Source organism: Anthonomus grandis, chromosome 22 (genome assembly GCF_022605725.1).
Source record: "Anthonomus grandis grandis chromosome 22, icAntGran1.3, whole genome shotgun sequence".
Taxonomy (NCBI): Eukaryota; Metazoa; Arthropoda; class Insecta; order Coleoptera; family Curculionidae; genus Anthonomus; species Anthonomus grandis.
This window is the reverse complement of record NC_065567.1, coordinates 19545827-19573697: the sequence shown is the minus strand read 5'-3', so window position 1 is coordinate 19573697 and position 27871 is coordinate 19545827. Positions and strand designations below refer to the sequence as shown.

Sequence of the window (27871 nt, the reverse complement as noted above, 5' to 3'; positions counted from 1 at the left end):
TCAACTAATGAATACAATATTTAAAAAAAAAACATTAATTTATTCTAAATAAAACTCGTTAATAGTTAAATGAAAATAGTTTATTGCTCGCTATAGGTACACCGTGGAATGTCACATGTCACATAGAAAATTTCAACATATTCGTCACTCAAGGTAAAAACTTAAAAACGATAATTGTTTAGTTTTTCGTGAATTATTGCTGCTTTTGAAGGTCTGTTATAATAAGTTGCACATAATAACAGGATACATAAATATTTATGTAAGTACTTTACAAAAAGCAGAAGCTCAAAAATTATTTTAAATTATGTTTTTATAATAACTTTGGGGGTTTTTGGTCTGTTAAGTATAATTTACTTTTAATTATTGTCTGTTAGATTTACATTTCTAGTAATATTTAAGGGAATTTTATTTATTAATAGATACCAATATCCTGCCTCTATATAAATTTAACCTCATTTTCTCATATAAAATATTATCCAGTAAAGTATATTTCATAAATCAATAACAGTAACGAAGACGGACTAACAAAAGCGTTAAGAATAAAAGAGCATTTCTCAAAAGAATTTAGGTCAACGCGAAAAAGAATGAGGTTTTCCGCCTTTTATCTAAAAGAAATCCCTTTCAATTTCATAACTAAAGTAAATAGTAAAATAAATATTTACTAAAACGTAAAAATGTACGAGCTGAAATTGTTTTGTAACTAAAGAAATTCAACATCTCTTACTTGCTTTGTTTGGGAAACAAAGTAAATTTTGAATTTTAAATTTTCACCACCCGGAAGAATAGTTTAGGAAATTAAGGAAAGGGAATTTGATGTTAATTAAATAGCAACGATATTTCTCTTTTAAGGTTAAATTCTTGAGGATTATGAAGGAATGTTGCGTTACTCCCGTGTTCTAGGGTATGGAAACTTAATTTTGATGAACCTAGTCTAGTTCGAGAAATATTTTGCATAAAGTGGGAATTTTGGATGGACGTAGTATTCATTAAAATGGTGGTCCTATTTTTGAATTTATAATTTTTATCTTCTGACAGGATACAAATATATTTAGTTTTCACAAAAAAATTATACCTTTACATGCATTTTCATTGGAGTTTACTTTATTATAATAATATTAACAAATCTTGCCTACAGAATTTTTTCTTATTAGTTGAATATATGCGTCACATTTTGTTTAAATTGAAATTAAATTTATGCCTAACGGTACTGCATATGTAAGGGTCTATTGAGGCTACTAAGTAAAATAGTTGTTTTGAAACTGTATTCTTATTTGGCATAATTGTAGTCGATTGATGCGCATTTTAAGACATCGGCCATTAAACACAGCTCGTATGCGTACCCCCACCCCTCGAAAATCTCTGAACTTGAGGTTCCCAATTTTACAATTCCCAGAAACAGACCAAGTTTTCACCAAGGCTCTTAAATGATTTTTTGTTCTTATTTGACATTTTTCATTTTTAGTCAACGGTTATTAAAATCTTGCATGAGCTTTATTAATGACAATTAACAGCAACACGTAAACCAAATTAAAAACAAGGCTTAAAATTAAACTTTAGTAAAAGAAGAGATCAGTATCAAATATCAAACGAAAAAGTATTCCTTAAAGTTCGCTCTAATCGGGCATATTTTTAGGAGATTGGTGCGCATAAGTCCAGTTTGAGTAAACGGACAATCGTATGCCCCCCCCTCCCCCCAATACGCGTAAAATCTTTGGAGTTAAGATTGCTAATTTTACGACCCCAAAAAATAGACCAAGTTTTCAATGAGGGTATTAAATTAAACTTTTTTCTTATTTGACATTTTTTGGTGGATTGATGCGCACAACATTTTCGGTCAACGGTCATTAAACACACAAATGAACTTTATCAATGAAATCGTATTAACTGACAGCAAAAGATTATAAGCAGATTAAAGATTACAGCAAAGGCTTATAATTAAATTCTAGTAAAAAGAGCGATCAGTATGAAAATATAAAACAATTTTTTGTAAAACTTGGCTCTAATTGATTATAATTTTATTCGATTGATGCGCATAAGTCCATTTTTACTCAACGGTCATTATACGTAGTTCGATCACGCAGCAATACCCCCATTCATCGTAATGTGTACTTTCAGTGATTTAACACCGTCAGTGCGCTGATTTAGAAATTTAATTTGAAAGAAAATGTTTGTTTAACAGTTTTTAACAACCTATTTAATCACACAATATGTGACGTAATGCTGCATTTATAGTGTCATCTCTTCTTTTTCTCTTCTTTATGCCTTCTTTTCTCTCGATCTCTCTTTCTTTCTCTTTATTTTGTAAATAGATTTTTATACATGTACATATATGATTATAAAAAAATTTAAAAATAAATAGAAATGAATAAACAGTTTACTGCGTGGCTTGAACAGCCCTTACTTAATCGTTAGGATGCTGAAAAATGGGCCATTTAATTCCGCATAATTAAATTATTGTTATTTCGTTTAAAGCAATGTAAATATTGAATTGTTAATTATATTGGGAATTAATAAACGTTATAATAATTATTATTATTATATTATTGTATGTATATATTAATTGAAATATTAAAAGACGTGGTTATCATTTTGCAGCTCTTGTGCTCAACTAATTACTCAACTTTATTGATGCGCATAAGTCCATTTTGAATCAACGATCATCATACGTGTCTTGATCTCACATCTACACCTCCACTCGTCATAATGTCTAGGGAATTAAGGTTCCTAATTTTACTTACTGCATAATTTTGTCATGATATATATTAATTAAAATATCAAAAAAAAAGGTTATCATTCTGCAGCTTGGGTCCTTAAGTAATTACTGAAAATTGATTGCGGCGCATAAGTCCATTTTAAATAAACGGTCATCATACATGGCTTAATCTGGCATCGACACCCACACTCGTCATAATCTAGGGAATTGAGGTTCTTAATTTTACTTTCTACATAATTTCATCATTATATAAATTTATTGAAATAGCAAAAGATATACTTATGATTCTGCAGCTTTGGTACTTAAAAGATTCCTAAAATTAATTGATGCGCATAAGTCCATTTTGAATCAATGGTCATTATACGTGGCTCGATTTCGCATTGACATCCCCACTCGTCATAAAGTCTAGGGAACTGCGAAAAAGTTTTTATAAATTTCTATAAATACGAAAAAGTTGTACTTTTAAATGTTTATTTAAACAACAAATATTAAAGTTAAAAGAAAGGCAGTGGCGTAAATTTTTTTGCCAATAATATTTGCTAAGATGTCCCCCGGGACGCCACTGGAACCTATAATTTTAATATAATTAAGGCTAAATTAGCCTCTTAATACAACAAGTAATACTACCAAATTTCAAAAGAATCGAGTAAATATTTTTTTTTTAATATTAATACAAAAATAATATTTAAAAAAAAATTATCTTCCTGTATCTTGGAAACTGTGTATTTCCGGACCCATGTTTATAGAAACTTTTTCTCATATTTTTTTACAAGGAATCACCCATTGAAATAACTCCGTCTATTTTTCGAACACCCTGTATATTTGCTTGTTTTAGCTAATCTAACTAACGAGGCACTTATCATTTTTTTTTAGTTGCTGATGCTCTTAAATATGTATCTATTAATGAGATATTAAGTGTTATTCAATTATGATAGATCCTGATTTGCTCTTCGTAGAACAATAAAGATAGCAGCTGGAAGGTCGATTGTACCTATTATTGTCCAGTATTGCATTTATAACAATGAAGGTTAATACCTTTGACATAAATTATGTGTAAACAATGGAACGGCTAATTAATTATATAATTAAATACATGAAGACATGTTAATGATAAGCATGAACGGAGAGTAATTAATAAGAATTAAAAAACTTTTTTGTCAAATATTAACAAAACTTTATTAAGAGAAGTAGAAGTAATTTTAGGAGATGAAGAATTTGGTGAAGTGCTAAGGGAATGCAATTTTCCCGTTTCAGATTTTTAATTTAAATTTTCCGAGGTGTTTCGTCTGTGGTTTTTTTTTATTTGAGACAGAACTCTGGCTATAAAATAATCTTAATTAAATAGACATTTTTGTTTGGAACACTGCTAACAATGTGACATAACTTAAATATGCGATAAATAGAAAGCCCACCTGCTTATAAGATTGATTTTTTTAGTTTACACAGGTTTAATAACCGTATTATAGTAATACGAGTGTATATTTTTAGTATTGTATAATAGCTTATTTGCATTTTATATATATTTTTTTATGGGTTCTTGCATATGTTAAGGGAAAGTATCTGTAGAAACATTAATAAATAAAACATTGATTTTGCCTATTCGTGCTGGTTTAATTTTGTCGAAATTGTTTTATTAGTTTGGTTTACTTCATATTTTGCTGACGGTTATTATAGTTAAACCACCAGAGTCAAAATTACAATATTTTTAATTAATACCGAATAATAAATTTGAATTGTGTGATTTGTGGCTATTTACGAATAGTTAATCAGTGGTATTTTCATATTTCGCAAAATTATTTATTATTTTTGATTTGTTTGCAAATTTAAGTATGATTTTGCATAATAGTAATCACTCATGTTTTTTTCCATAATGTGTTTAAGGTCTAAAATGGCTGATAATAATTAGAAAGAAAAACAATAAATTAAACTTAAAATATGACTATTATTGTGTAGTGGATTAGTGTTAGTACAGGCTGATTATTGCGTTTTAAGATATATTTTTATTAATTAATTAAAAATACCTAATAAGTCAGCAATGTATTTATTTGAAGGAATTTATTATTTTTTTACGTGAACAAAGTTTCATCTAAAAAAATTGTCCTATCAATAATCTCCTTAGTTTTTGTTAAATTAAAAAAAAAGGAATTCCAGTTACTAATTATCATAGGGAATTATAAGTAATTTCATATTTACATTTTTCAATATTACTTGGAAAATGGAAAATGCATAGAAGTAAAATAATTCAAATTGTTTCACTTTTTTCTTCCACATTAAAGGGAAAATGAAACCTTATATTTATCTGTAATTAAGTCATTATATTAATTAATATATTTTAAGAAAAAACATGATAGCAACTAAAGTAAATACCTTTAGCAAATATATTAATATGTGAGTAAATACACTAAAAAAAGCTACTTAAATTTGATAGTTATATGTTTCATTAATTAACTGAAAAACTATAGCGTGTTATTAGTTATTAAAACCTGTTGTAGTAGGTTCATAGTTCAAAGTAGATAGACTATTATCTACGACGATTTAAAAATATTGTTATTATTATTATTATTATGATTTATTTAAAAGTTCAAGGTCAAATTGTTATTCTTGATTTACAATCTTCGTCTATTAGTGACCTATTTAAAGCGTAAATTGGAGCAAAGTGATAAATACGAATTGAAAAATTAACAATTGCACAAGTTTGTTTATACCTCTCGAATGCTTCTGTCACATTTGTACTACTTAAAATAGTAATAGAGACACTTATCGTTATTTCCTCATAAATTTCAATTATATTTCATTGGACCTCGAAATATTACATTAAAACTAGGGTTAGTTACTCAAAATCGCGCTAACCCTAGAATAAACAGGGATTACTCCGAATAACGATAATTACTTTATACCTGTGTGTTGACAAAATTAGATTAAAACCGTGGTAGAATCAAAGTTCTGTCCACAGAGCTTTTATAGATTTGAAATGTTCATTTACTAAAGGTTGTAGTCGAAATAGGACAGTGGCACAATATAATTATATTCAATCAAAACTTTTGAATTTGCCATCCCTTGTTAATAAAAAGTAAGTTGATATCAATCGTACCCATTTAAATTATGCTTTTTATTTTATTGTAATTCACTTAGCAACATCTTTTTAATGCAGTATTTTTATTTTGATAGGCCTAATGGGATGTTAATATAATTTTATTGGAAATAATAAAGCCTGTTTTGAGTAAAGTCAATATTAAAAGTTCCAGTCTTCGAGGCTTACTAAAATAATAAATGTTTTTGCAATCATTTAAAGTCGATATCTTCATCCACATAGCATCTTTAAGAGGAACTCACTTCCCACCATAGTAAGCTACCATATTTTTACGGACTTAAATATATATCCGTTCCAACCAGTTCCAGAGATTTGCCAACATCGGAACTTGCCAAATTCATGTTAGGCATTATACAGCCGCTACAAGAAAATACAGATTAACTTGCACTAATATTAGATCCACCGATAAGCTAGTAAGCTTTAATCTTATGAGCCTTTGTACACATGTGCTTATTGGGTACAAATTCCTTATAATCATCAGGGAAAGACTCAAAGAGGACGTAACACTTGCAGAACGTATTAGACTTTCACTAGAGGGGATGGACCTTTTGGAGGTTTGGCTTCGTATCTCCTACTTTCAATGCAAGGATTCGGAAGGCTCGTCATTATCTGGAGTGCCAACCTATGCATGGAGTGGTTCGAAGAAGGCGCTATAAGATGACAGCTCAATCCCAACCAAAGGTGTTCTTTGATATGTAGATAATACATTAATTATTTGGGAGAAAAACGATACAGAGCTAGCAAACCTGATAGATCAGATTAATAACATGAGACCAAGCATCGAGTTTACGATGAATTTAAAAACTGAGTCAATACTGCTCTTTTTAGATGTTCTTGTGAAGAACAACAATGGGCGCTTAAAGACATCAGACTATCGTAAATCAACACAGACAGAATATTACTTACAGTACAACTCCAATTATCCCTGGTTTAGTAAAGGTAGAACTCATGAAAACTCTGTATAGAAGCGCAGTCACAATATGCAACAACAATGTTGACCTCAGCAGGAAATTATAAAATATCACCAAAGACTTACAGCAGAACAAGTATCCAAGCAAACTAATAAAGACAATTATTAGGAAAACAGCAGAGATAATAAGGAACGAGCCACAGAGACTGGAGGATTCTATAGGATTTGTAACAATTTTGTACATTAAGAGAACTTTGGAGGGATTTTGCCATAAAATCAAAATCAAGACTGCCTTTACTTCAAAGGCAATAATACGAACTTTATTATTGAAGAACAAGCCAGAATGCCTACTAGACACTGATAAACTGCGTATACTAAATCCTGTGAATATGAAGAGTTAAAACGACCACCGGTAGTCAGGAAAAAAGAACATCAAAAGTGGATCTGCACAGGAGAGCTTTCCAGATCGATAATAACTCACTTGGTCCAATGGCCACAACATACATTGAACGGAAGCAAGGATTTTGTGCCAGGAATAACATTGAAAAAAAAAAGAAGATTCCTGAAAGTAACTAATACCAAGGAATCCTAACATGTAAAACCTTACTGTCAAGATACTGCATGATCTAATGCACTTCAGACATGACCAAACCATACACCTCTAATATATAAACCTGTGGATTAGTAATTATTTTCAGTTTATATTCAATAACGTTTGGAGATTCTTCCCTACCGAAACGTCGTGCTAAATTTAAAATAAAGGCAATGTAAGTTTTTACTTCTTTGCGAACGTCTACCGTTTCAAAAACATGTCCGTTTATGTTATGCCTTTTTATGTTAAATATTTAATATAATTTTTTCAATGCTACTTTTGTGTTGCGATAAATGATTGACTTTTATTGGGAATATGCCACATAAGTAGACTTAGTGTCAATCATTCTTCTTCAGTATAAATAAAGTGTTTTTAGGAAAATAGTTTTGTTAAAAGGCTATAGCGAAATATTTAAATTTCTTAGTGAAAAATTGTTGATTATAAGATCCATTTAAATTATGCTTTTTTATTTTGTCAAGCTATTTTGTAGTTTTTTAGGAAATTTTGTCGATCAAATATCCACTATATCTAGCTATTATCGGGCAAATAAAAAGTTGTTTTCTAGGCAAAGTCCTGCAAAAATAAATGTTGTTTTATATGATCCTCGGAAAACGATGGCCTTTCCGAGTCTTTTAGGGAAAAGTACCAATTCCATAACAGATCCATCCCAAGCTTTCCCAAATCCCCGTTCCCTTTTAAAATAAGAAGAAAAAAAAAGGATATTTCTTTAGTATTTAAAAAAAAAATCGCAAAATGTATGGCAGCTTATAGAAAAGGTCCGTGCACCGGTTACGTCGAGATATTGTCGATTCATTGAAAGGGCCATTCTAGAAAGCCCTTATATGGTTCTAAAGCCTTTTGATCCTTTGGCCAACGCCTTTCCTTTTGATTTTCTCAATATATGACATTGGAAGTTAAAATTATATTGGCAGCTCTTGGACGGACAAAATAAAGGAGTCTCGACTAAAGGTGCGATATAAAACGTAATTTATTAGGTTCGAACTATTCGCGGTCAATTTCCCATTATAACTTTAATGCTTGATATAGCTTTTTTGTAGGTCCTATTTCATTTAAAAATAATATTAAATAATTTTGCTGGAATTATAATGCTTTGAAAAAAACCCAGTTCACTAATTTATGACACATAAATGCTAATGCATTGTCAATTACTTTAAGAGAATACATAATTAGTCAGGGAAAAGCAAGCGATAGCACGATCCCATCAAATAGTAATTTAATTGCTTTAATAGTTCTTTTAAATGTAATATTTTACATTTATAGTTATAAACTAAGAATCCTTTATTAATTTGTTTCGTTTTCTAATGAATTGTTGGTATAATAAAAAAACGTGTTTCCAATAAGCCATGCTTAAAGGCCACTCAATATAAAGCATCATCAGTCCTAATAATTGTTATTGGCATGTCAATTATGTCATATCATTAACAATTATTAGGTCTTTAATTTGCTTATTACCGTGACCATTTAGAACAATTTACGAGTAGCAGAAACAAATTTTTTGTTGCGGAAAACAAACAGTAGTCGGATAATGTAATTAGATCGCCCCTAGCCCCCTATTTGATTCGAAATTCAATACCATACCCAACACGCCTTAAAGTATTAACATGTTGTATTGTGTTCTTATGATAATATGACTTCTGACTCGACTTTACTATACTTTAATAGTATTATTTGTTGTACACTGGGCGTTTTTTTGTTAACTCTGATGCTTAACATTTTTGCTTTTTTTTTTAAATTTAAAAAACAAAAGCTTTAGAGATTCTCGTCGAAGTTATTAAGAGGATGTAATTAAATTTCTTAGTAGCGAGATTTAATTAAAGCAAGAATAATTATTTATATAAGAGTAAAAAGTGATTTTAGTATTTTGCGGAAAATTTTCTAAATTATATAAAAAAATAATTTACCAATATTTGTAATAAAATTATTGCTTAAAATTTTTGCTTTTTTTATTTCAAAAACAAAAGCTTTAGAGATTCTCGTTAAAGTTATTAAGAGGATGTAATTAAATTTCTTAGTAGCGAGATTTAATTAAAGCAAGAATTAATTATATAAGAGTAAAAAGTGATTTTAGTATTTTACGGAAAATTTTCTAAATTATATAAAAAAAATAATTTACTAATATTTGTAATAAACTTGGCGTGTTTATGCTTAAAAAATATTCTTTGTTTAAAGTATAAAAGCTTCGGTGAGTGTGGATGAAGTTACTAGAAAAGAGCTTTAAAATGCTTTTCAAATGGAATTATTAAATTTCTTGGAAGCAAAAATTAATTATTATTAAAATCTAATATACAAGGTGTCCCGAAAAGATCTTTACAAAATCTCACCACATATCCCTGAAATTAAAATAGGCCGATTTAAAGCAACTTATCTTAGTCTGAAATTGCTCCGATTCCGACCTATAAGGTAAAAAAGGAGCAATTTTATTATTAGTCCAGTAATTCTTTCAAAACACAGTTCTTCAACTTCGCAGATATGTGTTTTATGCCAGCACATTTTTAATTAAATGTCAGAAATTATTTGAATGGTCAAAATCCAAATAGGTGGATAGTTAGATATAATGATGCTGGGAACCACATTCTCCAGATTTGACTCCTCTCGTTTTTTTTTTCTGGGAATATATTAAATTCGTGGTATACAAGACAACGGTGAATAATCGAGCTAATGCAAAAGTTATGCAGAGAGTTAATTTTAATTTTCTTAGGTGTGTAAATCTTTGTATTCGTGAAAATGAGGAACATCATCAAGTCCGTATTGCTCAATAAATTTATTTCGTATATATAAAATATTTGAATATACCGTTGCGACATCGAACATCTAAAAACCGAATTATTACAAAAACGGCTAACTTCAGCGTTTTTTAACAAAAGGGCATGAGGACATTCTTTTTTTTTGTCAAATAAAAAGTAAGAAACTACACTGAGAAAAAAATTATCGATATTTTAAACCATTAAAAGTACAATGTGAAGCGCGCTCTAATGGCTACAGTGAAAGGATGAGCCAATTTGGACGCATCTCAAAAAACCCCTGGATACAATATTTTAAAGTTCTATCTAAAAACTGTCAGTGGTTAATCAGTCAATGATCTTCTTTAATTTTTAATGGAGATGATTAAATTTTTTAAAGCCCTTATAGAAAATAGATTTTTTAGTTAAAATACCGCAAATTTTCTACTATAAATTTATGTCGATGTTTGAACAAATTGCTAGCAACTTTTAATAAGTAAAATTGTGTGATTTCTTCTCTCGTATGAAGAAGAGCTTGCATCATTCCCTGGGTTAGACCCCACGTATATAACGAAGGGCACGACTTTGTAGGATAAAAAGTTGTTGGATAAGGCATTCCCCTAGAAGCTGATATCTAACGCGTGACTCTAATTAGGGCAAAGTAGACCGTCTTATCAACTCTTGATCCAAGTTCCTGAGCAAAATAACTTTAAGAAACCTTACTTGCTAAACACGTTGTTCAAATTAAAATCGTTGTCCATTATGGGGCTTAGAAATTTAGTGGTATGTTAGGCAATTTTAAGGTCGCCAACTGGTATTAAGTACAAAACTTTAGTTTTATTGGAATTTAGGTATGAATTGAACCACTTTTAATTCCCGAAGATCAGCCGATAAAGAGAAATGTAGGAACTCAATACTAGAACTACCCCACAAGATGGTGGTATCATCAGCGAATACGAAGACTCTCTTGGAATACCCCAAGCTAATGAACCATATTCATAACTGGAAGATCCGACGTAAATGGGCTGCTTACTATCTTTTAAATAAGCTGCAGCGGAATTTTAGTAATTTACACTATCAAAAGCCTGTAAAAAATTGCAAAAGACTGCTGTGGAAAACCCCACCACCGTCAAGCGAGATTTGACGAATTTCTCTAATAGGTCTAAGGTTGACTGACTCTTCAAAGCTTCCACCTTTATTCTCATTCCAAATAGGCCCTTTTAATAGTTACCTTTTTTTAAATAAAATATGGTTTATCCTATTAAAAAAAAGAACATTATTAAAAAAAAATTACTTATTAATACTAAATTAAGAAACAAACGTTTACTTAAAAAAGAAAATAAATGCTTTATGCATTGCTTAATCAAAACGGTATTCAGTTAACTTTTGAGGAAGTTTGCCTTAACTGCTACTCGCGGATTTTATTATCCCGCCTAATAAAAATGTAATACTGCATAATAAAGTACCTGGAAAATTACATTTTGACTGATGCTTCCTAGCCCGCCTGTTTGAAATGCCTAGGAGTTCCTTAGGGAAACGTTGCTTTAAATAAGGCACGTTGTTGAGCGCATTGTCAGCCATACATAAAGCATGTAAGCAAGTAAATTAGAGCACGTTTGTAACTCTTATGTCGCAATCTGTTCCGATTATACTTATATATGAATCCCGACATATTTCACACACAAAAATTGCATCTATAAACATATTGATTACTAATTAGGTATAATTGGCTATTGGGCAATATTGACGCGTATGTACATATGTGACGACGTGGTGAGCTAATTGTTTTGTTTACATAATTACAATCTTAACAATGTAAGTAGCATTTACGTTATCCTTTGCATATTGCATTTTGTTTATTAGACACGTGTCATGCATTTAGATAAGAATCATATTGTAAACGTTTTTGATTTACACGTTATTATGTTTAATTTTAAACTATTGTTACGAGGTGGTGCTTATGAAGATTTACATATTTTGCATATTACGCTTTTTTCAATTTTTTAAAAGATTACAAAATTTTAGATTACAGTAAACTAAACGCAAGATTCAAATAAAAAAATGGTATAGAGTAAAAAAAATGGGGAATGGATGTTGCAGGTTAAGAAAAACGCAGGATATGTGAATTCAATATAAGGCGGGAATTTTGTACAGGTTATGATATATAAATTATCCAATTCAAAGCAAAATTAGATCCAAACTGTCAGATAAAATTAAAAAGATTATGAGGAAAAATCTATGGAAATTCGCAGTTATTTGCTAGGAATTTTACTCGGATATATTTTAATTGTCTTAAATTGTATTTTTATGTCTGTAATATTTTTACATCTCATGTAGAGTTATTATTTCTGTATTTGTATGATTTCTATTATACAGGGTGTTCATTTATCGAAAACTACTGTTTAAAAAAACAAACGCCGAAATACGTCAAAAGGTTTGTCAAGGGGGACAACTTTCTAACCTAAAATTACTTTACCCCCTTTCACCCTCTGCCCCCCAGGGTCATCCTCTTAAAATGTTAAAAGGCAAGGGGTATCCTGTAATAGCTTGTTTAAAAGGTCTTTCGAAGTCTTTTATTTTGACGTTTGATTTTTTTTAATCGGTCGATTCGTTTTCGAGAAAATTAGAAAAATCTTTGTTCATCTTAATTTATTCAGATAGAAAACAAAAACATGAAAATATCTGTTTTTATTTCAATAAGTGTTCAAAATATTGCCCGTTTTTGGCCAAACAATGATATAGGTGATGTTCAAATTCCTGACGGACATTTTCAAAAACATGTTGTGGGATATCATGGCAGCTGTCGATGATGCGTTGACGAAGTTCATCCAAACTTTCAGGTTGGGGAGTAAACACAATAGATTTTAAATGACCCCATAGAAAAAAGTCTAACGGCGTTATATCAGGAGATCTAGCAGGCCATTCTATAGGCCCCCTTCGCCCTATCCATTTATCTGGAAACTGGAAAGGGGGTGAAGTAATTTTAGGTTAGAAAGTTGTCCCCCTTGACAAACCTTTTGACGTATTTCGGCATTTATTTTTTGAAACATTGGTTTTCGATAAATCCGTGGTTGGAAGTTTTCAAATGAACACCCTGTATGTACCTATTTGATTTTTTTAAGGTTTGTTAATAACAATTACTTTTATTTAATCAAATAAAGCATATTTTGACTTTGACTTGTATACTTGGTAAAATTTTTTAATTAAAAAAAAATGCATTATTTTCTAGTAATATATTCGAATAATGATATCAAACCCTGATGATCTTGTAAATAATAGATTGCAAACTATGTGTTTCAATAAAATAATAATACATATTTTGTCGCAAAAAGGCTGACAGATTGTCGATAAACCTTTCACTCACTGCTGATATAACTACTGCATTGCCCTAAGACGATAAAATTATAATTTTAAGTTGACAAACCTTGAAAATCAATGCAAATAAAAATACTTTTGGAAATTTTCAAAAATATTACTGATTTCTACTTCTTGACATTCGACTAATGAAAAATCTTCGAAATCAAGCACTTCGACGTTTTAGACATACTAGAGACCCTATTCATTAGAATTAATATGAAGATTTAACTACAAATTCAATTAGGGCTGAAAAAAACAAATTTGAATCCAGAATTTCAAAATAGTAGTTCCAAAGAAAAATGAAGTGAACTGAAGAAATTGAACATTTTTTAAAATAAAATTAAAGCTATTCTTGATGATTTAAAAAACGTGAATGAATTAAATACGCATTTTCCTCAAGCTACTCAAAAACAACCTAATCCAGAATTAATACATTTTTTTAGGAATAATCGAATACGTAACCAACATTTTTCTTTTATTGAGGTTGATAAAGAATTAATTTTTAAAATTATGTTTGATATTAATTCAAAAGCTTTTGGAGCACTCAGTCTAAACATTATAGTAATCTCTCTATAACTATGTTGTCCATTAATAAGTCCCTGTATGACTGATAGATAAGGACTGAAAACTGGCCAATGTTTTGGCTTTAGCAAAAGTACATAATCTTACTGAATTTAATCAAATAAAATCAATATCAATCTTTTTAACGCTTTCAAAAGTCTTAGAAAAAGTTTTGGAACTTCAGATGGTCGATTGTATAAATAAATTTGATATCATCCCTGTTACAATTCGGGTTTAGAGCTAATTATAGCTGCTTTGTCTGACATACTAGACGATGTTGTTGCTTCTTAGGATTCTTGGTAATGCCACTGTCCTGGTCTTATTTTATTACTCTAAAGCTGTCGACATGCTTAATCACAGTATCATTGCTCTCTATTTTAAAGAATATCGGTTTTAGTGAAAGCAAATATCTGTTTCGAGGGAAATAAATCGAATATATACTTTTACCATCGTGATAGCCCTAAAATAATGCCGATACCACCCTTATGCCGACGACACCCGAGTATATGCAACATTAAACCCCAATTCAGTGGCAGATGTGACTTATTGGGTGAACTTGGATATTTTATTCAAATTATCAGAAAAGCACTTACTCAAAGTAAATCCTAGCAACTCATGTGTCCTTTTTTTTTGCAAAAAAAGAAAGTTATAAAACTTAAACTTTAAGGAATCAGCAAAGAATCTAGGTCTTGTTATAATTTGCAAGTTAAAATTTAAGGAACATATTGCTCATTGTTTAAAGAAAGCGTATTCAATGCTTAAGCTAATTAGCTCAACTAAACACAAGAAACTAGGGACATGCTTTATGACGTATTGTATGTACCAGAAGATAAATTATAGAACAGGTATACATAATGTAAATATTCGTAGACTTCTTACAACACGTGTTCACAGAGTAATTTAAAAAATGAAATAGCCTATTTTTAAAATGATATTTTTCCTAAATTGCTAACAAATTAAAAATCTGTAATTAGTCATATTATAAGTTTTTCCTCTTCTCATTTCTTTTTTCCTTATGCTGTGTTTCTTCTGCCTTTTTTACACTTTCTATCTTTTTTTTGCCTATTTTTCTATTACAAAATAATATAACTTCTTATTAAATTATAGTTTTTCTTAGTTGGTAGAATATTAGCGTTTATATTTAGGTCATTAAAATCATTGCTTAAATAAATTATTTTATCGCATACAAACCAAAACAATCTTTTTTTGTGCTTTTCTTTGAATTAAATTAAAAGTCAGTACAGAAATAAATATTGTAACGATAACACGAAGAAACCAGCTAATTATCGATTATTTTGAAATGACACAAGTCGCACACCGCACGATGTCTCCAAGGTTGACGGGAATCTTCCGGAATAGCGTTCTGCCGAGTATATAAGGAGCCGCATCGTTGAGAGAAGTCGGTTATCAGTTCAGTTTGAAATATTGGCGCGAGATTTAAATAGTCGTAAATAAATGCAGTAAAAATAAATAGATCTATTAGTCATGAGTGATCGTGTTTTCGTGGTAAAGTGTGTAAATAAATTATTTGACTGATTTCGATTATTTTATTGCATCTACGCTGATTAGGAATGGTAGATTACTAGCCTAGGGAAGAAAAAGAAGAATGCCGAGGCGAAACCGAGAATCATTTTTTTTTTGCTGCAAGTCGAATGTACATTTTTATGTTTTTAATATACAGTATCGAGCAAAAGTAAAGAAACTTTTTTTTTTATTTTTATTTTTAAATTTATTTTGACAAGTTAACTAAAATTTTTTTATCCTATAATACTACACCAAACTAGATAATAAAAATAAAACATAAAAAATATAATTCTACTTATTATAAAGCCATATGTAAATTAATTTAAAAAAAAACAGGGAGCAAAAATAGAGAAACATATATTTAAAGAAAATATATAATAACAACAAATTAATATTTAGTTGCATATCCCTTATTTTTAATAACTGCAAGGCATCTCCTTTTCATAGACCAATCAGATTCCCTAAGGTCTCCTTGGGTACAGAATGCCATGCAGCTTCAACTGCTTCAAACAACTCGTCTCCATTTTTAAATTTTTCGGGATGTTCCTTACGAATTTTTTTGTCTACTAAATCCCATTGATTCTCTATGGAATTAAGGTCAGGACTCTGAGCTGGCCACTTAACAACAGTTATTTTTTTGCTGCTTTTCTTTGAATTAAATTTAAAGTCAGTACAGAAATAAATATTGTAATGATAACACCAAGAAACCAGCTAATTATCGATTATTTTGAAATCACAGTCGCAGACCGCAAAATGTCTCGAAGGTTGGCGGGAATCTTTCGGAATAGGGTTCTGCCGAGTATATAAGAAGCCGCATTGTCGAGGGAAGTCGGTTGTCAGTTCAGTTTGGAATATTGGCGCGAGACTTAAATAGTCGTAAATAAATGCAGTAAAAATAAATAGATCTATTAGTCATGAGTGATCGTGGTGAAGTGTGTAAAAAAATTATTTGACTGATTTCGATTATTTTATTGCATCTACGCTGATTAGGAATGGTAGATTACTAACAAAGGGAGGAAAAAGAAGAATGCCGAGGCAAAACCGAGGATCATTTTTGTTTTTTTTTTTTGCTGCAAGTCGAATGTACATTTTTACGTTTTTAATATATATATAGTTTTTAAATCACAAAAAGCATTTCTTTATTTTGAAACAACCTCATCTGCACAACAAAATCCAACTCCAGATAAACTTCATCGGGTTGATAAATAAAGGACGTAATTCCAATAAAACGTTCAAAATATGTAACAAAATCGCACATGTGCGAAGACAATTTTAAATTTTGTAACGACTTTGTAAATATTTGCTTCTAAAAGCTTTTTCTATTGTTAAATTTGGTTGCAATACGTAATTATAGAATATAAAAGTCGATTTAACTAATTATATGATAGCTTAATATGTTAGTGACATTTTCTTTAATAATAGCTAAAAGCACCTAGAAACTAAATGACCCTAAGCAGCCTTTCTGGCAGGTTATTATCGTTAAGAAAATTCAACGTTACCTTTAAGGGGGATATTTAGTTTTAAAAGCTGTTATTAGGTTTAAATGTTAAAATAACACGGTATTTCTTCCTGCAACAGGGTTACTCTATTAAGATGTTTAGGTAGATTAACTAATTTTAGTTTGAAATTAAGCTGGAGAAAAGCTCGTTTATTCTCTGACGTCTTGAAAACGTTTTTCTTATTTCATTTCCCAGCAGCGCTCCTAAATGAAATGTTCTAAGTTCACTTTTTTTTTTAATTTCAGGTAAAAAATCAACTATATGGAACGATGTTTTCCCTAGCGGTAAGTTTTGGCTTCTTAGTTTATTTTAACAACGTAAATTAAGATGATAAGGGCACGTTATATATAAGTAATTTAAGCGCATAAATGTATTTTGTCTTGTCCAGTAGTTATAATAAAAGATGAGTTTATACCCTGTATAATACAGATCTTACAGCACATGTTTGTGAGATGAATTCGCTTTCAAGCCAACGAACGTGCCGCTTGCATAATGTATTATGCCATTTTACCCTTTAAGGGAACAGCACCTTAATTATAATATTAATACCTTCAATTATTTAGGCAGATTTATGGGAAAACGTTGCTTTTGTGAACGTCACGCCACCATCAACCTTTTGTATAATGGGTTTTTTATAATTATAAGTATAAGGAAGTAAAATGGTTATGAGAATGCTGGATAGTAAAATTAGGTCCAATAAGTAACCTTGCCTTGATATTATGTTCAATGTTATATTACAGAGGATATTTAAGTATCTTTATCCAAACGCACTATTGTAGAACGTATATTTTAGTATATAGTTTTTAATTTGACGACTTATGTTCAGAATCATTCAAATATATTACAAAATATTGCAGGTTTTCTTATCTGTCTGTTATTATTGAATTTTTTTCCCGTCCTAGGGCAGTATACCAATTTGGGTTGTAAGCCGCATATTTATCCGCATTGTCTATATTGTATTTATTTAACTTATAAGGATGGTTTCCAAACGCTTGATGTTGGTTTCAGGCCAAAGAGACCTCCAAGTATCTACCTTGCAGTAAGAGGTCCTAAATATTCTGTTCGTAAATGGACTGATGTTTAAATCTTCCTTGCTGTCAAAGTTATCTACCTAACCTATAGAGAGTTTAGGAAGTTTTTAAACTTCCTGCTGTGTAACCACATTGGTGTTGGACCATGAAATCTTACGGCTTATTAAGGATTTATTTAAGGAGCTTTCTCTTAGCAGTTTCAACATCCATCAAGAAAAAAAAAAGAAAATCAAGTGCAATAAAATTGATATTATTCTCATAATTGGTATTATTAGAGTTGTTCAAGTATCTCTACCTCAGCACAAAGAAGTATGAAGAGCAGGGCTAATATTTATGGATATTGATACCTATATGCTAGAATCATCAACAGAGTCAGTACGACTGTGTAATATGAATTATCAATTTCTAACCTTAATGTTTATTGTACATAATAAAACTCACTATATTTGTTTTCTAGATATGAAGAAAATATACAAAAATAAATGCTGTAACGTAATTCTTTTAAGCTTTTTTTTAATTTGTATTCTTATTTGGTACAAAAAAATTTTATTTTTTGTATGTATATAATTACATTTTAAATGACACATTATAAATGAACTTGATTACTATATGTTAGAATTCTACTTTCCAGGTCCAATTAAATGAAAAACATTTTAATTTTTCTTTATAATTTTCACAAAACCTTATTTTCCTTTTATTGCTTGAATTATCTTGTTAATTTATTTCTTTGGCGTAATTTGACACAATAATACTTGGTTCTGCAATTGGTGATCATGTCTAAAAACCAGAAAAAAATTTAAGCATTTACATATTTTTCATAATCCACGATAATTAGTGACTTTGATGATTTGTTTTTAAATATCATATTTTTTAAGCAATAGAAGAAATTAATCATTGAAAAATTGGTTTAAAGTTGAACAATTAACTAATGTTTTTTATCCTTTAAAAATAAAATTAGACATATTTCTTAAATTAATCCAACTAAAATCTTTAGTATATAAAATAAAACTTATAAATGTGAATTAAAAATTTTAAGAAAAGTCTTTGAGCAACTCTGGAAATAATTCCGAAGAAGTTTTATTACATAATTCGGGAACATAATTGGTACAAATTACCATTGGATTATTTGTTTTTTAAGAGAATTTGCATTTTTATGAAGTATGCTGAAAGTTAAATTACTTTGTTAAATTCTAGCTTTAGATATTACTATCAGGAAGTTTTATTTATAGTTCCAGATGTAACGAAGTTTCTTAATAGGGTAACTTACATTTTACTTTAAGCGAATGCTGATTTCGTTTAAAAATTGATTTTTTCGACGTCTAAGAATTCTCTGTAGTTTAGATGTGTGATTATTATTTGCTTTCGTTTTATTAAAAACAATTTTTTAACAAATATTGCAGGTGCCATAATATACTGACTAGTCTCAGTTTTCTTGCTTTTAAACGATTGGGGGATGGTTGGTAATAATATTTATGGCATTGACCATCTCTGGGCACCAATAAAACACATACATTTTTTCTATATTATACTTGTATCGAGATGTTTTAGAGATAGAGACACAAAAAAACAATGTTTTTGGTTTCTTGAAATTCTATTTTTCTCACCTAATTTGGATCACTACATAGGCGTCATATATGGTATTTGAATCCAACTATGTTTGAAAATACGAAACATATTGGACTTTTTGCATGTTTTCTTTATCTGTACCCTATTTGATTATTTGAAAAAAAAAATCAGGTAGTTAAATATATCTCCCACCTTTAAACCTTGCAACTGCAAAGCAAATATTGTAATTTTTTTGCCTCTTTTAAGCAGTTGACTGAGTTATTCATTTGCAGTCAGAAATTTGTTTTTCTTCTAGGCAGTTGATCCATTTGATTCATTGATCTCTTTTGATTGGTTGATTTTTTTTTTCTCTTATTATTTAACTATCAAAAATATATTTTTTTAATTCTTGGATTCTACAGAAGAAGTCTTAACAACAGGATTCATTTTATAGGATTATATATGTGACGTCCAATATGATATCTAAGACTCATTTGTGGTATCTCTTGGATATTCAATGAATTGTTGACATTTAAATCTGAAGAAGGATCATGCTAAATTTAATTTGACTGGGCGTCACAAAAATCTCATATTATTAGGAAATATGAAAAACTCAAAAATGGAAAATATTGAATTTTTCGAAACCTGAATTATCTTAAAATCGCAATTTTCTGTTTATTATATATTAATTATCATCTTCTTTTTGGTCGTCATGATCCAATTCCCAACAATTCTCTTTATATCATTGTCTACACGTAATCGCTATTCCGATATTCTTTTAATCCAGCAGTCGTTTAATGTTCTCGCCATAAGACTTACCCATCTCTATTTCATTCTATTTACGTGTCCACTACGTGTTTACCTTTAGTCCTTGGTCTGATAGCATTATTAAATATTCTGTCTCTTTTAGTGATTCCAAGCATGGATTCTTCTCTGCTGGCTTTTTAGTAATGTCAGAGTTTTTGCTCCATATTACCAGAACACACATTCTTCATACACTTTTCTCGTCAGGCATATGGGTATTTCACTCTTAGATACCTCTCGCAAATTGCCAGAATCCACCCAATCTTGTTCTACGCTGTAACTCGTGCATTTGATTGTTCTTCCCAATTTGTATTTCGTACAAATACCTCGTATATATGCCTCTCTTTTATCTCGAAGTCGCCTATTCTGATTTAAGATTGACTTTTGATAAGGCCTGTTCCATTTCTTCGAGCATCTGTTACAACTCCGATGTTTTCTGTGACGAGAATGATATCATTTGCAAATCTAAGGTGTATTAGCCCTTGGCCATCGATATGGATGCATCTATTCTCCCAAAGCAATGATTTCATTGCATATTCCAGAACAGCTGTGAAAACTTTAGGCAAAATAGTTTCTTCTTGCCAAACTCCTCTGTCCAGTTTAATTTTTCCTGCTGATTCGTAAAATTCTACAGCTGTGGTGGCATTACTGTATATGTATTTCATAAGCCTTGTATATTTATGCATCGAATGCTTTATGGAAATTAATAAATACCAAGGCTAATGGTCTTTTGACTCCAACGACTTTTCTATCAGGACTTAAGCCGGCCTGTTCTCTTAGTTGATAAGAATCTAATTTACCTTCCAGACGTTTGGCAACGATTTTGGTAAATAGCTTTCATAAATAGCAAAGGAGGCTTATCGATCTATAATTCTTAAACTGGGTGATATCGCCTTTTTCTTAGTTTAAAAATCTCTCTTTTTAGATTCATATTTTTGTTTTCTTTTGTAGTTTGTCTTATACTTTCTGAATTGAGTTTTCTCACATCCTTCCTGATTTCTTCTAAAGAAGCTGTTACGAAGTTGTCGTATTTGGAGTGCTTGTTAGAACCATCTTCGATTTATCTGTCTTCAAATCTAAACTGACCTTTGCCCTAATGATTGCCTTGATGATAAAATCAATCTTGTTTTTTGTTTATCCATCCGGGCTTAGTACACCTTCTGTATTCTTTTTTTGTTGTAAGAAACTATTCATTAGGTATAATCGATCTTATGAAAGAAAATTAATTACTGAGTACTGCCTCTATCGTTTTTGAATCCTAGTTCAAACGGACCTATTACCGTTTCAACTTTATCCAGTTGTTTTAAAAACTTTAGCGTTCAAGTCTCTTATGAGAAAGGTTTGACTACATCCAGGAACTGTGAGGGCCCTGTTAATGTCTTTGAAAAATCGATCTCGATAATTTAAAATTTAATTTTACGGCTTAGTTGCATTATTCATTTTATTATTATTATTTAGATGGCTTGATTTTTTAAAGTTTCCCTCATCTATATCTGCTTTCCTTATATCTATACATTGTATGTACCTATTTTAAAAATAAATGTGAAAATTGAAGACCAAAGCTGACTTGTTTGTATAAAATTTGTAAAATGTGTTAATTAATTGAATAAATTTAACATTGCTTCATTGCATGGCCGGGCTCGCCTGCGTAATGAACTAACCTTATTTGATGTTCGGTATTTTTAGTTAGCACGTTTTGGTGTTTAACTGCGAAGTCGTTATTGCTTTTTTTTCTATTTATGACTTAAGTATTTGAGTAGAATTAAATATATCAATTGTTTCTAAAATAGTAGTTTTATCCTTGACAACCACTTATATGTTCCACTAATGTGGAGAAATTTTTAAAAATGTCAAGGTAAAAAATGTCTACTTAAGCTTATTCTATTAGTCGTAAATCTTTACGAATTAAAACAAATTTTAAAAAGTATTCAAAAAAGATAAGACATAACGAATTTATTTGACAAGTTTTAGATTTACTTTCACTTCTTTACATTAAACAAAAAAAAAGCTGATTATTAATATTATAACGTGAACAAATCAAACAAAAACTAAACCTAGGCTTCAATTTAAATTCGGTATTGCATCAAAATCGATGTCACGGAGAAATGAGTGCGTGGTAAAAAAGGATTATTAGACAATTACACAGAGGTAGCCTCATTGTTCAATCTATCGTTATAGATTATCTAACCCAATTTGTTCTGCATTAAACTGCTTATAACGTGAATTTCTCGCAAATTTGTCACTTGCTTTAAGGTTCAACTTTCTCAGTTCTAATATATTACTATTAGATTGCATTTGTAAGCCCAATAAAGACAGTTACTTAATTTGTGATTTGAAAGAGATATGATATTACAAAATGACCGGAAATAGGTAGTGCCTTTTGCATGAACAATTGGGAAGGGGTTTCTTATCGAAAAGGCAAAAAAATACTTTGACTTACTATCAAAATAATTTTGCTCATATTTTTTTCAAATTTTATAAAAATTCATCAATTTTAACCGCTTTATTCGCGGCAATACAGCCAATGATAAAAAATTCCCTTTTTTAACCGGAAAAATCAAGCTGCACGATAATATCCAGACAGTAAAACAATGAAAGCTTAAAAGTTTCCTAAACAATTCGAACATTCTCTTTGAGAGCAGCAAACTTTAACTATACCTCAGTTACTCGACTTTACCAGATTAGAGAACTCCATTAAAAACATTGTATTTACAGAAGAAAAAATCGCTTAAGCTCTGAACAAATTAAAAGCAAATCCAGATAACATTCTAGTGACCCAATGGAACACGGACAAAGAAAATATTTTAGAAAAATAATAACGCTTATGAAGGGAGAATTGGCAAAATATAATTAACCCACTTCAGAAGTATCGGACAAATAAGGGCTATTTGTTTTCTGTCAATGTGTCTTAACGAATAGACCTTAAGTTATTATAACTTCTATTAGACTGACGTATAGATCTCTTGTTTCTTTTACTATTGCACCAAAAGATTTAAAAGAGTTTCGTACAATTTATAAGGAATTGTTTAATTAAGAGAAATTAGAAAAAATATTGATAGATGTTTAAGGAGGTAAGCGTTAAAAAAGTAATATGTGAAAGTAAGGAAGAGAAGGAAAAAAATCAATATTTCTTCGTATTTTCAAAAATGATAATTTATCTCAGATCCAACTATCTATAGAAAGATAGTCATAATGTGATGCTTATTAAATATTTTCTAGTAATTTCAGGTATTATCAGATGACTCATCTCAGATCAATGCATGAACAAAGATAATAAGAGTTTTGACAAATTGTACTAAAACCAATAAGCTGCAGTTAGATTTGACAACGAATTTACAAAGGCACAGAGAAAATCATTAGAGATAAGACAAGGATGTGTCTTCTCTCCACTTCTGTTTAATATTTTCTCTGAAAACATCTTCTAAGAAGAAAAACAATTAGGCATCAAAGTAAAGGGCACATGGATCAACAATATACGGTATGCAGATGACACAGTCCTGATCGCAAGTAATATGAATGATCTCCAAAGGCTTATGCACAAAGTTGAAATGCAATAGAAAAAAGAAACAAATCCTAGTAATCAGCTACAAATTAGATGACTTCCAGAATGTGAAACTCTTATACAATAGTGAAGACATAGAACAATTAAAAAAGTTTAACTATCTGGGAACTTAGTTATGTGAAATGTCGGATAAAAAAGCGAGAAAGTCATTCATGAAATTTAAGAACGTCTACGAACTCTTACTTTGACCTCAACCTCAGAACAGAATTTACAAAAAGTTACATATGGTCTGGACATTAAAGGTTAGCACAATGAATAGGCTGGAAGCATTTGAAATGTAGATCTATTGAAACATCTTCCAGTCCCATGAACAGCAAGAAAAACCAACGAGGAAATTTTTTAAATGATAGGAGAAGAACGTCAATTGATGGTTACGATAAAACTCCGGAAAGCAGCGTACCTAGGACACGTGCTACGCAATGAAAAGCCATTTGCTCCAATTATTAATATATGGAGAAATAGAGGGAAGAAGGGGTTTAGGCAGAAAGAGTAAGACAGAAGTAGCAATCATAGGAGAATTAATTCATACCACCAGAGATAAGGAAAAATAGCCAAAAGTGATTGCAAATATCCATTAATAGATAGTAGCAGAAGAAGAGGAAAGCGGAATGGAAGAAGGAGTAGCGAGATGGTGCGTTTTTAATGAATTTGAGAAAAATATCTAAGGAAAAATAAAATTTCAATGAGTCAGACAATAATAAATAACATAAATTTACAAAAACAAGAAAAAGTGAGAAAATTGAGTATTTTTTATCATCTAGATATGGTAGCGTTAATTAACAACCATTTCAAAGACACCAAGTCAGCCTAATAATTACCCTAATAATAACAATTATTATCCACAACCTAGAACGAATAATGGATTCCAAATATTAAAATTTCAAAAATAGTCATTTTTTCATCAAATTTTCAACATTACTCATCTAAGGTCAATGAATAGCAAGGGACAAAATTAGGAGAAGGTTTAATTTGAAAGTAAGTAGATAATGCTGTAAGAAAAATATAATTCGAATATTATACTGTAAGTGTGAGGTGTACGTTATTCTAATTTTTATTTCAGGCAGTTGGAAAAGCAGCATTGACCACAGCTACTCTGCAACAACTAAATATATATATATATATATATATATATATATGCTGCAACAGCAAAGATCAAAATTGCAGAAAATATGCACTTATACAGTATACAGATGACGAAAGATGAGACAAGGCGACGCACACTCTCCTAAACTATTTATATGCTAATTGCAGAGTTCGCTAAATTAAATAAACTGGAAAAACACAAGGATAAATATAAATGGAGAAAAACTAAATCACCTATGCTTCGCAGATGACATCACGCTGATATTAGATAATATTCAAGAAGCCCAACTTAAGCTATAAAACCTAATAAAAGAATAGAGCAGATCTGAAGACATGTTAAAAGAATAACAGGAGAGTGAACTGATAAAGTAGAAAAGAGGAAGAAAATAAAGTTCGATGACTTATGGCATTCTGTACCTTATGGATCAAAGATGTAAGTGTAAGAATAAGATGAGGAAGAATATAGTGGAATAAAGTGGCATACTAAGGAATATAGATTAAAAGCTACAAGACGAAACCCAACTTATTTAATATACATAAAAACCAAAGCAAGTTACTGGCAATAATCGACTGACTCCAATTCAGTATCTAGAAAACCAAGATGATGGAAGCAAAGTAAGAGACATAGGTAAACAACTTAAGAGATGGAAAGAATATTTTGGAGAAGGTTTTGATGATAAAACATCTGGATTTGATTTGCCACATCAGGACCACTAGTTACTTAAAACGAAGTAAAACGAGCGATAAAACTCGCCAAAAGAAAAGCAACGAGGCAAGCACGATAGGGCTGAAAATAAAACGGACATAAAAACAGTACATGACGAATCTATAAGTGACACATTAGAAGTTAAAAATTCCACAAAGCATATGTTTACCAAGGACGACATTTGGCAAGTTAAGCACATTACTAAAGTTCAAGCTGCCGATATGTCTCAAGAGAAAATTCTCTAACGCTAACATTAACGGAAAAGAATGCTCACAAAATAGAGGTGATGCAACGAAAAATGGAACTAACAATGCTAGGAATCAAACTTTCTGACAGAATCTCTTATCAAACTATACGAAATAAAAGAGGAGTACGACATGGTTAAAATTAGAGATGGTAGGTGGACGATATGGAATGGTGAGATGAAGCTTTATGAAGTAAAGGTAGATCACTCATATGCTGAAGAGATGACATAAACCGGATTGCACAAAACTGGATCCAATCTGCATACGATCCAAATTTCAAAGACTTTTGTTCAAGAGTGGACAGTATAAGCTCGAGATGATAATGAGCTAGAAAAGCAGAAAATTTCTTATTTCAAGTAGTTACAGCCCCTGTTGAATCTTAAATATTTTTCAGTTGATTTGGTAAGAGCTTGGAATTAAAAAAAATACTTTAAATGCCTTTTCTAAAAAAGACCAAGCTTTCAAGTTCTTCGGGGCCGATTCCTGATTATCTTACAGAATGCGTCAAGGATTATACAGACTTTCGTTACCTGAGTCAGTTTATTATATAATAAGAGTATCTTTTACTAACATATTGAACTTTCTCCAGAGCTCAGAAGTACACAAGGAACTGGTCGCTTTGCTCTAGAAGATCTTACTGGCTTCTATCCTGGCATTTTATTGGTGCCAATCATAGAACATTGAAAGGCAAGAATTAGTAAACAACAACTTTGTTTGAGTTTGAGGGGCAAGGAGGGTGTTTTGTTTCAAACATATTCATCGATTCTCTGTTGTCAGATTTACACGCATTTTCAAAAGAGGAAATTTTCAGCTATATATCAACACATGTAATAATGTTAATATACCTTATTGATGTTAGATTTTAAATTGAAAATAAAAAGTAGAAATAGATATATGTTCTTCTAAGCCCAAAAATAACAACTACAAAGCAAAAAAAAAAAATTATTAACATTCTTATTCCTAAAACCGCTTCTCAAAATTTGAAATGGCAACACCGCAGGCAATAGCTGATGTCATCTTGCGAAATGTTACGCACAAAGAGTTCATAAACGGTAAGATTGTTTATAATTTAAAGCATAATCTATTAATAATAAATATTTATCATGTAAATAATTTTCGACGACGTCACTGCTTAAGATTACTTGTGTCGGTGAAATCAACAATGCGATCGAGCGGCGTTGCGATGTTGTTACCTCTTTCTCTAATATACATTACCTACAGTCATTTAATTTTGAGAGTTGACTTCTTTATAGAGTATCTTGAATGAAAAAAATGCTTTATATTTCATTAAGAGAGGAATAGAATTGTTTTGCGCCTGTCAAAATAAATATACGCGTAAAATTTTTATGATAATATAAAGTGTGTTTTTTTGCCATTTGTACATGAGCATTTGGCATCATTGCATTAGAGATGTTGCAAGCAAACAAACTGCCCATAGTTCCGCGGCAATGCTATATCTAGCCTTTCAATGCATTAAGGTGCCAATGATGTAGCAAAACTAATTTTTTCAAAAGCCTGGAATATACATATTAAATCAACTATTTTCATATTAGTTGAATTAATATAACTATTGTTCCGTGATCCAAAACCTGGAGCGAAAGCAAAATTTGAACTTAAACAAGTCAATTAAATATAGAAACAATAAGTAAAAAATATTTTTTACATATAAATAATAATTCAATCTCTTAACTAAGCTACGTAAAAATTGCATAATAAAACCTTTTTTTTTGTACACAAAAATTTGCTTTCACATCATGTGCCTTCGCAAGTACTACTTCACTCCTACATTTACAGGAAACTCATCTAAATGCCACTTCCTTCCTATACTATCGATTCATAAACCCATTTCTACTCAAGGGAACATCAGGTCTATTATAACTTGCTGCGCACGTTTGAAAGCGGAAGAA

At 30.4% G+C, this 27871-nt stretch overlaps 1 protein-coding gene across 2 annotated transcripts in view; it reads left to right on the top strand.

Moving 5' to 3' along the window:
• The window catches only part of LOC126749051 (cytoplasmic polyadenylation element-binding protein 2), a 181957-nt gene that overhangs the window by 83444 nt on the left and 70642 nt on the right, over window positions 1-27871 (top strand). Inside the window, exon 3 of one of the 2 annotated variants that reach the window (XM_050458661.1) lies at window positions 17234-17272. The exons of the other annotated variant lie outside the window; for it this stretch is intronic. Coding sequence (XP_050314618.1) covers window positions 17234-17272 — 39 coding nt within the window. The remainder of the gene's footprint in view (window positions 1-17233; window positions 17273-27871) is intronic. 2 annotated transcript variants of the gene reach the window in all.